Genomic DNA, 11,887 nt, shown 5'->3' on the forward strand with positions numbered 1-11,887 from the left:
CACCACAATGCCCAGTTTCAGCAGCCAGCACGGTGCTCCCGGGGTTCTGATGCCCATACAGCATGCAGGACCAGGGATCGAACTCAGGACCTTGTGCTGGCCAGGCAGGCGCTTATGCCACTGAGCTATCACTCCAGCCCCTCCACTTTTTTTTTTTATTAATATGCATTTAAGCACATCCAGAGCACAGCTGTTGTGAGGAGCTGGTCCACGTGCTTGGCTGTCTGTTCTTCTTTCTCTCCCTTCATGTGCTAGTGTTGCCCCTGCCGTGATGTCTGCTCAGCAGTGTTGTAAGGGTGGAAGACTGATACTGGGGGTGGGGCGGGGGCCACTCTGTTGCTTTGGGCCCCTTGGTTGGTACAGGAGGGCTGACTGTCCCGCACATCTCGGGGCTCCGAGTCCATGACTAGGGCCATGTCTTCACACTCTGGTAAAGAGCAAAGCAGCCGGGCCGTCTGGGGAGCAGGCTGCAGCCCCATTTCTCACCCACGGTGCTGGTGCCTCTGCTGGGCATGGGGCACAGGGCTGAATTCAGGGCAGTTGTTCTGCCGACCAGGCCCAGTCCTGTCCCCATGCCCCCAAGTGGCTGATCCGAGGGTCAGGGAAGGTGCTAAGGACCCAGGTGGCCCCTCTGAGCAGTGCACTGGACCTTCAGGTCCCAGGGGCCTCCTCTCTGTCTGAATTAAGCATCGCCTGGGAAGCCGGTGCAGGAGTGCGGAGCATGCGCATGTGCGGAGCCGCGTGTGATCTGCGCCTGGCTCCCGCCGGCTGCTCATGTTTGCTTCTTCCTTCACTTGGCAATGCCCTGAGGGAGCCTAGGCCTCCACAGGCCAGGCAGGTGCCGGCATGGAGCCGCATCTCCAGCCCCCGGCCCCTCTTACACAGATCTTCGACCCCTTCTGAGCCTTGCTCCCTGCATTCGGTTTCCTCTCCTTTCTGAGGCCCAATTTCCTCTTTCTGTCTACGCCTGGTTCCTTAATTGCCCGCTGTTTAATGTTGCTGAAGAGTCTCGTGCAGTCAGTGCCCAGGTACAGATCTTTCTGTCTCTCTTGACCTGTTGTCCCCTCTGGCACTGGGAACCAAACCATGCTAGGCGGTCACCGTTCTCCTGAGCTCCGTGCTGCACCTGGCCTTTTTCTGTGTACCTTACCGTCTCCACCAGTGTCTGTCTTCTGCGCACTAACTTGGCCGGCTCTTTAAGTCTTACTGTACCCCAGGGGTCATGCCTCATGGCATTACGTGAGCGTGTGTGTGAGAATCTGTTCTCCCTGCTATCCGCCTTAGGAATGCTGCTCTGGGTTAGGTGTCAGGAATGCGTTGGCACTGCCCACCCTGGCTGTCCCTTTGGGTGCAGGGAAGAGGGATGGTCAGATGGGCTGGGAGAAGAGGGGCCTACAGGAGGGTCTGGACCTCAAGGGGGTGTGGACATCAGCTGGTGAAAAGGCTGCTGTCATGTGGAAATAGCACGTGATTGTGGCAGACAGTGGCTCCTCTGCCTTGGTGTCAGCGCTCCTGGTGGGCGACACGGGGACCAGGCTGAGTGTCTGCAGCGGTGCTGCCCTGTGGGAGCTGGCGTGTGTCTGAGTCCCAGGGTCCCACAGTGCTGTTTGTATTGCTGTGGACTCCACAGCTTGCAGGCATTGCCTTGGAGAAGAGCATGTGGTGTGGTGGCCCCACTGTCCCAGCCCTGATCGTTTGGCTCCTTCCTCTCAGCAGAGCAGGGTTGAGCAGGCGGCTGCCGTGTGCAGCACAGCATGTGGCAGGGGCTCTGTGTACCTGTGGCGGTGGGCCCCTGAGTCTCTGTGCTGGGCTGTGCCGCGCTCCTCCAGCGGCCCATCACCCTGTCGAGGTCTGCTGGGATTTCATTTCCTGCCTGTTTTCCCTCCCTCCCACTCCCGCATGTTCCCCGGCACAAGTGTACGCGGGTCTCAGGTGGCCTTCGTTCGCCTCCTCAATGGCAGGATACAGAAGCTGGAGCCAAGTCACTTGAGATCCCATACCAGGCAGTGGCAGTGGGTCCTGGCACCCAGCTGTCCCTGCAATGCCTGCGCTGACCCCTGTGGCCGTGGTGAGGTTGGGCACCATCTGCCAGTGCTGTCTGGAGGAGATCCTTCGCACACTGATCCCTGAGAGGTCAAGGCACCTGACACTGTCTCTGGGGACATTCTTATGCAGGGTGGTGGCCCCATGGCTCCCGTACTTATTCTGTGGTTTGTTTGGCTCCCCCACCACCTGGCTCTGGGCTTCCAGGGCTGCGGATGCCAAGACAAGTGTGTCAAGTGGGCGTTTTGTGGCACCTCAGGGGCCCTCTTGATGCTGCCCCTCTCTCCCAGGTCGCATCAGCTTCTATGAGGAGTATGGCGTCATCCGTGACATCCTGCAGAACCACCTGACCGAGATCCTCACGCTGGTGGCCATGGAGCTGCCCCATGACGTCAGCAGCTCCGCAGCCGTGCTGCAGCACAAGCTCCAGGCCTTCCGCGCCCTGCGGGGCCTGCACAGGGGCAGCGCCGTCCTGGGCCAGTACCAGGCCTACAGCGCACAGGCACGCAGAGAGCTGCAGAGGCCCGAGAGCTTCCACAGCCTCACACCCACCTTTGCAGGTGCGCTTCCCGCGGACCACTGGGGTGCGGGCTGCCAGCGGTTGCAGCTGTCCAGTCCAGCCCCTTTGCTTCTGGGCAGAGAAGCTGGAGGTGGGATTGGCAGGAGGGTGCTCAGGGCATGGTCACCTTCCTTGGGCCCCGATGGTCATTGCAGCGTATGAGGCGCTTGTTGGCGCTCACAGGGCAACTGGCCTCACATTGGGGATCTCAATCTGCCTTGGTGCTGGCCAAGCCCGGGAGGCTCCCTGGAGGTTTCTGGCTGCTAAGATAGACCAGGCTGCCCACACTGGGCTTTTTTCCTTAACCTTGCAGTCCATGTAGCCCTCCTAAGTAGGTGCAAACTGGCTAGTTACAGGTCAAGACCTTGTGGGCAGATGCCTCCAGGGCCACCTTCCAGATGGTTCTGGGAGTTCAGTGAGCTCTAGCAGAGGGTAGTGACCACTTGCAAGAGCAGCAGTTGTCCACAGAGCTGTGGGAGGTGCCAGCTGCCTCAGACCTCGTGCACAGACCCACAAGGCAGAGGCCAGTGTCACCTCCTCGTATAGGTGAGGAGATAGGAGGCTCCCTGAAGCCATGACACTAAGCCAGGCTCTTAGCACCATCACACACACACACACACACACACACACACACACACACTGATTTGCACACACATGTGCTCACCCATGCCCCTTGCCATCTCCTGGCCCACACCTGACCTTCATTTGAGTGTGGTGGGCCCTCTAAGCAGGAGGGGAGCACCTGTTCCCGTTGGACTCCCTATCCCCCAAGTGTCAGGATCCCCACCTGTTTTCCCAGCATGGGATAGCTCTGGCTGGAGTAGGATCCTCAGGGACCTGGGGAATCTGGTGTCCCTGCTGCAGGTGGTCCTGGAGGTTGGTTTCAGAACACCAGGTGGGAAGAGGGGATACCAAAGATGGGCTAGAGTCTGGGGTCACCAGGCAGGGCTCTGTGGAGGCCTTGGGGTGCAGTGGGCTGGGCCTCACCTTCTGTTCTTTCCTTGCACCAGGTGTCCTTGTGCACATTGACAACCTGCGCTGGGAGGGCGTGCCCTTCATCCTGATGTCCGGCAAGGCCCTGGATGAGAGAGTGGGCTACGTTCGGATCCTGTTCAAGAACAGGGCATTCTGTGTGCATCGCGAGGGGCACTGGGCCCCAGAGCAGAGCCAGTGTCTGCCCCGGCAGATCATCTTCCACATCGGGCACGGTGAGCTGGGTCATCCTGCCATCCTGGTCAGCCGGAACCTGTTCAGGCCATCTGTGCCCGCGCATGGCTGGATGGAGCTGCAAGAGCGGCCTGGGCTCCAGGTTTTCGGCCGTCCCCTGTCCGATTTCTATGCCTATAGCCCTGTAAAGGAGCGAGACGCCTACTCCATCCTCCTGTCCCATATCTTCCATTGCCGGAAGGAGTCTTTCATCACCACAGAGAACTTGCTGGCCTCCTGGGTCTTCTGGACCCCATTGCTAGACAGCCTGGCCCACGAGGTCCCACGCCTCTACCCAGGGGGAGCGGAGACTGGCCACCTGCTGGACCTAGAGTTTAATGGCGGCCACCTGACCTTCTCCCAGCAGCAGCCTGAGCAGCTGGTGCCAGGGCCAGGGTCAGCCCCGAAGCCCAGTGACTTCCGGGTCCTCGGGACCAGGTACCGAGAGAGCCCGCTGATCTCAGCCTGGCCAGAGGAACTGATCTCCAAGCTGGCCAGTGACATCGAGGCCACTGCTGTGCAGGCCGTGCGGCGCTTTGGCAAGTTCCACCTGGCTCTGTCGGGTGGCTCGAGCCCCATCGCTCTGTTCCAGCAGCTGGCCATGGGCCACTACAGCTTCCCCTGGGCCCACACACACCTGTGGCTGGTTGACGAGCGCTGTGTCCCTCTGTCAGATCCCGACTCCAACTTCCAGGGCCTGCAGTCTCACCTGCTGCAGCACATCCGCGTGCCCTACTACAACATCCACCCCATGCCTGTGCACCTGCACCAGCGGCTGTGTGCTGAAGAGGACCAGGGTGCCCAGACTTACGCTGGCGAGATCTCAGCTCTGGTGGCCAACAGCAGCTTTGACCTGGTGCTGCTGGGCATGGGCACTGACGGGCACACGGCCTCCCTCTTCCCACAGTCGCCCACGGGCCTGGATGGCGAGCAGCTGGTGGTACTGACCCAGAGCCCCTCCAGGCCTTACCAGCGCATGAGCCTCAGCCTACCGCTCATCAACCGGGCCAAGAAGGTGGCCGTCCTGGTCATGGGCCGGACAAAGCGTGAGATTACCATGCTAGTGAGCCGCGTGGGCCATGAGCCCAAGAAGTGGCCTATCTCAGGTGTGCTGCCAAGCTCTGGCCAGCTGGTTTGGTACATGGACTACGAGGCCTTCCTGGGATGACCGGGCATCCTTGCCCTGATCACTCCTGGGCCTTTTAACCTGCCGTCCTCCCTCCCTCTGAATGCCCCACCTGCCCTGTGTGTTCCTGCTCTCTGGAAGCTGAGATGAGGCCCAGAGAGGAGAGGACAAAGCCCTGTCCCAGCCCCTTGGACGGTCACTCACACCTGGTATTAGGGGAAAGATGCAGGGGCAGGGAGATAGAGACCCTGCTCTGGGTCAGGAGAGAAAGTTTAAGAAAGGCTCTCATGGGATCCACCAGCAAAATAAGCCTGGAGCGGCCTGGGGGTAGCAGGAGAGCCCTTGCCCTGAGCTACTGTGAGCCCCTGGGGTCCATCCCCAGCACTGCCAAAAACACACATTGAGAAAAGAAAGCTACGAACTGTCTCTGCGGAAAAGGGGGACCTGGGTTGGTGGCGAGAAGGGTACAGAGGGCCTCATGGGTGTGGTGCCTTGGGCCAACCCCGAGCCACTCAGCACTGCCTCAGGTTCAGCCCACCCTTGGGTCCTTTCCTAGGCAGCTCCCCTAGGAAGCTGTCCTCTGGCCCTTTCCTGTTCCTTGCTGTCCCCCTCCCCCCGCCTGTCCTAATGCAGAGAGGTAACTGAGATATCAGAAAGTCTCCAGACTACTGTTGGGGGCTCTTTTGCTCCCCTGAGGGCTGCTCCCCGGCTTCTCCACCTGTTCAGGGTTCCCTGACTTCTGGAAGCCAGAGGCTAACATTACCTGTTTTTCTGAACCCCTTGGCGGAGGCTCTGAAATTCCTTTTAAGGAAGCCAACAACAAAAAACAGAACTCCCAAGACTCAGGGCTTTGAATGGTTGAGTCCAGTCTCTGTGTGACGGTCCCCTGAGCTGTCTGGCCATGGAGGCCCAGTGTCTTGCGGAGTTTTTATTTGGTGGGGAGAGACCACTCGGCATTATTTGCACTTCCTTCTAGGCCATGCGTTGAAATCAGTTCTCTCTTTCCCTTGGGGACTGGTGCGGGGGGCCTAGCCAGACCTCCATAGGAAAGGCAGCCTTGTTCAAATTCTGCTTACCTCTCCCCCAGCGGCCTGGGGTGCCAGGACAGACATTCCTATACTAAGAAAGCTCCGCCTAGCAGAGCCAAAGCCCTGGTTGGGGAGCTGACACAGGTGATATCTGGGAAGTTCTACATCCAGCCACCCGAGGGCGCCCACACACTGCCACAGGACCAACTGTGCCTTACCTGTCCTTCCAGGTCAGCCCGCTAGGGTCCTTGGTCCCAGCGCTTGCCCATCTGTTCTTTAGGAACAAATTTCGTTGGTAGTGATGCCAGGATTGCTGTAGAAGGAAGGGTGGACAGGCATCGTGTCACGATTTCTGAATAATACTGAGTCACCGATGGCCCGAGCCTCAGAGGGTCCGTTTTCATGCAGAGAACCCTTGTTGCTTCTCCATCCTGGGTCGGGAGCAGAGGGGTCCAGATCCGGATGGAAGCATCTGGCAGGTGCCCTTATGGACCACGGTGTGCAGCGAGAAAGATGCTTCGTGCTACCCGTCAGTCACATCTGCCCACAAATCTGTGTCTTAAGCCAAGCTTCACAAAGGAGTTCTTCCTCTTCACATCTATTTGATTTCTTTCTTTTTTTTCTTTTCTTTTTTTTTTTTGCAGAACCAAGGTTTGAACTCAGGTCCTTTCGCTTGCCAGGCAAGTGCCTATTCCACTGAGCTATCTCCCTGCCCCTCCTCTTCACATCTGGATTCCCTTGATAGTCTATTTTTCATTTAAAAATGCTGCTTGCAACCCACTAAAGTGAGTTGGGACAGGGTTGGAAAAATAACCCTTGTCCAGCTTTCTAATCTGGTCTGGTGGCTGAGCCCCTCACCCCAACCTGTTGGCTTCTGAGTCTGCCCACAGAAATGCGGGGGTCTGGGTGTTGGTCTTGGGTCTGCTGGGCTGGCAAGGACTTGGATGCCCAGGTAGGGGAGGTGCACCATGTATGGCCCACCTGTGCACTGCAGCAAACAGCCAGGGGATCTCTTCCGGGGCCCAGGCCTGTGTGCAGCACACTGTCCCCACTGTGATGGGGGACGAGTCAGGGGCCTTCTGGAGAGCTCAATTCTGATTTTGGACCTGGAGGCAAATTGCCTGTTAACTGTGAGTAAAATGGTTTCACCTTGTTGATTTTCCCCCCAAATCAACACTTTTCACTTTTTCCCCCTCTGGCCCCAAATTAGCAGCATAATGAGAGCTTCCCTTGGCCTGGACGGAAGGTAATTCCTGCACTTCTGAGTGGCCCCAGGGAGGGCTCTTGGCTGGTGCTGGCAGGGTGGGGCCCCCCTGGGAGTTGCCTCGCTTCCCTGGAATCCTTCCTGCCTCTCTCCAGCCTGGTAGGATGGAGCAAGGGAGGGGAGCTTCCGGTGAGCCTCATGCGCTCTGCCTAGATGCAGCTTTTAGGCAGAACGACTTTTCCCCCTGCCAACCGTGTGCAGCCCCGTGGCTGCCCCGCCTGGTTACATTTTGTTGTATGCTGTGGGAATGCCTTCCTGTAGGCCTTGGGTCCGCAGAAAGTGTGCAAACAGGACACAGGCAGAAGGCTCCAGGGGGTCCGGATTCCCCCAGTCCCCACCCTGCCTGCCACCAGACGCTGCTCTCTGCAGGGAATTCTGCTCCGCACAGCTGTCAGGGCAAGCAGGGTGTCCTGACAGAGATGAGATAGGACAAGGAATTGTGCGGGACCCAGGACATCTGGGGACACCTGAAGAACACTCTGCCCACTAAGGTTTGAGACAGCCAGGGAACTTTGTCCCCAGGTGTTTATCAGAATCTTCCCGCCAGATGTCCCTGTCCTCTCTCCATCCTTGTATGAGAGCCACACTTCTCTTTGCTCCCTGAGAAGGGAGGTCTTTCAGCCTCTGCCTGCCTGCAGCAGGCATGATGAATTCCACGCCATGTTGCTTTCACCACAGCAGGGGAGAAGTGGGTCCCCAGCCCCGTGAGTTGTGGCGGGGAAGGCTGCAGATGAGCGGGGCTTGGTGGGGTCAGGGGTGGTGGCCATGCAGTGACTCACCCTGAAGGGAGACCACAGAGGGGTCTGAATGCCTGCTGCCTCCAGATGTGGCCCAGGAGGGTCTGCAGACCCTGGCAAGAGTGGGTGATGTTTGAAGCGACATCAGTGGCTCTAACGGGGGCATCGTCAGCCTGAAAGGCCACCTAAGCCGGGGCAGGCAGGACACCTTGCCGGTGCTGCGTGGCCAGATGCTTTCATTCAGGGGAGGCGGCAGGAGCCCGAGGCAGTGGGCATCCACAGAAGACCGCAAGAAGGTCTTCCAGAATGTCATATCCCTGGTCTTGGCCAGCACGTGAGGTGGGGGACAGCGAGAGATTGCAAGGATGCCAGCTTGCCACCACCAGCTGCAGACAGAAGCAGTGGGGACCTGGGGACACCTTCTGAGATCAAGCAAGCTGTCTGGGCAGTGACTGCTCGTGCATGGCAGGAAAGGCCCTGATGGGCTGGTAACCAAACCCCCTTGCCTCAGTTTCCCTGGGTGTCATGCTGATAGCAGTCTCCTCCCAGCTCTGTCTGTGGGGCATAGCCCAGTGGCACTGTCCCCAGAGCCCACACATAAGGGAGGAGCTGTGGCCCCCTGAGAAGGTCAAGGGTCCTGTTGCCTCCTGGGGGGCATCTTCACTCTCAGCTCCACACCAGGTAGCTGGGGTGTGGGTGACTGTCGGGGAGTGAGGAGTGGAGCAGTGGCCTCTAACCCCTGTCTGCAGCTGGTGTGGGCCAGGAGTTTTCTCAGACAGGGAAACTCCCGGTTTTTATGAAAATGTAGGTACCTAAAATGTTAAGAGCCTGAGAACAGATGCCTTTTTAAAACAGTTTTTAAAATGCCTTTTTGTATGTCAAAGGTAACATTTATTTTTTTGCACAATAAAACTGTTTTGCCAAAAGCTGCGCTCTGGCTGGTTATTCCTTTGGGAACCAGAGTGCAGTGGGGCACAGGCCTGGGCTCCGCTGTTGTCCTGGAAGTGGGGGAGTGGGGAGTCCAAGGAGCTCCCCCCACATCCCCACAGACCCCTGGACCGCAAATCGATCACCTTGAAGATACCAGAGGGAGATGGGGTATCTTTCAGCACCAGGGCCATTGTCAGATTGAACTTGGGCACAGGAGAGGTCGCAGTCTTGCAGGAGTAGGGGACCTGCTATCTCTCATAAAGGTTTAGAGACCTCAGGAGGAGGTCGCAGAGCCCCAGCCTCAGCAGGGACCTGAGCCCAAGTGTGTGGGAGAAGTCCCAGCTGCAGCTGGGGCTGCAGGTGAGGTAGTGGGCACTGTGGGCAGCAAAAGCTGAGAGCAGCAGCCGAAGGGTCACCCTGTGGGCTGAGGCCCTCCTGGGAATGGGAGCCAGTGCCCTTTCAGAAAGCTGCCAAGCTGGGGGCAACGGAACAGCCCCTTGGTTCTGAATGAGGTCTCGTGGCTGCCACCTGAAACCAGTGTCCCAGTGAGTACCCCGGAGGGGGCACTGGAGGGCCACCCTTTGCTGAGCCTTGTCATGCTTTCACAGGAATGGGCCGAGTGAGCCAGGCTGCTCAGGACGCTGAGTCTGAGCAGCTGGGGTGACTGCACAGACAGGGCCCAGACCTGGCCCCAGGACCCCCTTTCTCCATGGTAGGCTGCCGGGACCCCTGGCAGCTGTCTCAGTGCCCCAGGGACTGAGGGGGTGGCAGCAGAGCTCAAGGACAGGCTTGGGGGGGTCTCCGAGCCCCATTCCACCCTGTTCTGAGCCCCAGCTGAGGCCTAGCCCCACGCAAACCTTGTGATAGGAGCACCAGCTGTGAGCTGCTGCAGCCTGGAGCACCGTAGCACACCCTGCAGGGTCCTGGGCCCACCTGAAAGAGGGAGCCTGCTGACCCGGGCAGGCCTGGCCTCGCCTGCGTCAGAACTTCGTTAGTCCAGGATGGTGACCGGGAATCCATCTCAGGACCTTACATTTGCCAGACCGGCAAGTGCCACTGAGTTACATCCCTTTCATATTCTTAATTTGAATCATTTTCAAATAAACCACAGTTTTGGGGTTGAAGCTTTTTTTTTTTTTTTTTTTTAACAGGATCTCATCATATAGTTCAGTTTGGCTTGAAATCAGAGCCATCCTTCTAGCTGGGCCTCCTGAGGGCTGGGATTACAGGTGTGCACCACCACACCTGGCTTAAATTGTAGTCCTTGAGAATGTGGGATGGATGGCACAGCAGACGAAAGGCCTGGACAGACAGTAAGTAGAGCCTGTGTTGAGGTCATAGCAAGGCCGGCCCGACTAGCGCTTGGGGGCCTGGCCAGCTGGCCCCAGCTCCTAGAGGGAGGGGAGGCTGGCTCCACTCGCACCCATCTCTCAGTCACCCATTGCCAAAGTGGGGGCGAGGGGACAACCCAACCCCCAAAGGACAAACTTGAGAGTGGGGTGTTGCTTTCATTGGCCCCCCGCTGCTGGCAGTGCCCAGGATGCCTGGGCAATCCCCGCCACACTGCCACACCTCCCCTCCTGCACCACATTCAACACCCTGTAAACACAACGACTTCCAGTGCTGCTGGGACGAGGGCTAGGGGAGATCCGGGGAGGTTGCCAGGGCCATATCTTGGGCACAGGTGACCACAAAAGCTGGCCAGACACCAGGGGACTCACAGAGAGGAGTGGGGCCCTCCCCCCACCGAGCAGGATGCCAGGTGACACAGAGGCAGCCAGTGTACTAGCCAGCTAGCGGCCTCGCCTCCACCCACATCTGCACGTCCGGTCCATACAAAACGAGGCCTACAGCTCACAGAGCACTGTCCCCACTGAGACGTCCATTGCGCGCGTCCCTCCGCTTTGCTTTCTTGCACTCTCAGCCTGACCCCTGGGCCCTTCCTAGGGTCACCTCCAGGACACCTCGGGCTGTCTGGAGAGGGTGCCCCTTTCCATAACAAGGGCAAAGTCCTCAGTGGGCATGTCAGGGCCTGGCACCCTGGCACTGGTCCAGGACGTGGGCAGCAGGAGCCCCAGCCCTGTGCAAGATCTTCTGTTCCCACCATCTCAGCTGACCTGGGGAGGTGTTTGCAGTGGCATCAGCGGGTGCCCTTGGCCTCCAACCCAGGCTGGACCCCTCCTCAGGGAGGGGCGGAGGCCCAGTTCCTGCTCAGCCTACCTGACCCTGACTCTCTCCTTGGGGCTCAAGCTCTATCCCTGTCCACAGGCCTTCAGGTCAGGGCTCCCCTCCCTGAGGTAGACCCCATACCAGGTCCCTGGTGGACCTTTCTCATTCCCGCATGGCAAGGCTGTGCCTCGCCTACCCGCGCTCCTGAAACTTTCCTTCTGAAGCTGGTGGGAACAAGACCCCTCTGCCCACTGAGAGTGGTCACACGTTGCCTGGGCAGCAGACGGCAGGGGGCTTCTTCCTCTCTGGAAAGTGGGTCTCAGGGACAGAAACCAGACAGACAAGAAGCCACAGGGCTCCAGTCCCCCAGCCTGAGGTGCCTGAGTTTCGCCAACCCACACCTTCCGTAGGTGTTGATCAATTCCCTATCTACCCATTCATCATCCATCCATTGACTTATGCATCCATCATTCATCCATCCATCATCCATCCATCCATCCATGCATCCATCCATCCATCTATCCATCCGATGAGCCCAGGTATGGCGGATGCTGGATCCTGGCTGAGATCAGGCAGGAGGGGTTCTCCTTTTCTACACCAAACCATGATTTGCATGTGACATCCTTCCCACCCAGTTAAGAGAAAGGCCTCCTGCTCATCCCTGTGGCCTCCTGCATGTATACAATTGGCACCCAGTAAGTGAGTGAGCCAGGTCTTGTGGTGCCACCTCAGGCATTGCCCTTCTGGGTTTTCTGCAGTCACCAAGGCTCCATAAGCTCCCCATGCTCTACCCCCACACACTGGCTCTGACCCAGACCCTGATTA

General features: G+C 58.5%; 1 protein-coding gene across 1 annotated transcript; it reads left to right on the plus strand.

The window, feature by feature from the left end:
* Positions 1-1,899: 1,899 nt before the first annotated feature.
* Positions 1,900-6,557, plus strand: LOC101572710 (GDH/6PGL endoplasmic bifunctional protein-like). Its single transcript, XM_004639725.2, has 3 exons — positions 1,900-2,068; positions 2,334-2,603; positions 3,613-6,557. The coding sequence occupies exons 1-3, from the start codon at positions 1,900-1,902 to the stop codon at positions 4,974-4,976; spliced, it is 1,803 nt and encodes a 600-aa protein (XP_004639782.1). The 3' UTR covers positions 4,977-6,557.
* The last annotated feature ends 5,330 nt before the right edge of the window (positions 6,558-11,887 follow it).

This window comes from Octodon degus, unplaced genomic scaffold, assembly GCF_000260255.1.
Source record: "Octodon degus isolate 3935 unplaced genomic scaffold, OctDeg1.0 scaffold00113, whole genome shotgun sequence".
Lineage (NCBI taxonomy): Eukaryota > Metazoa > Chordata > Mammalia > Rodentia > Octodontidae > Octodon > Octodon degus.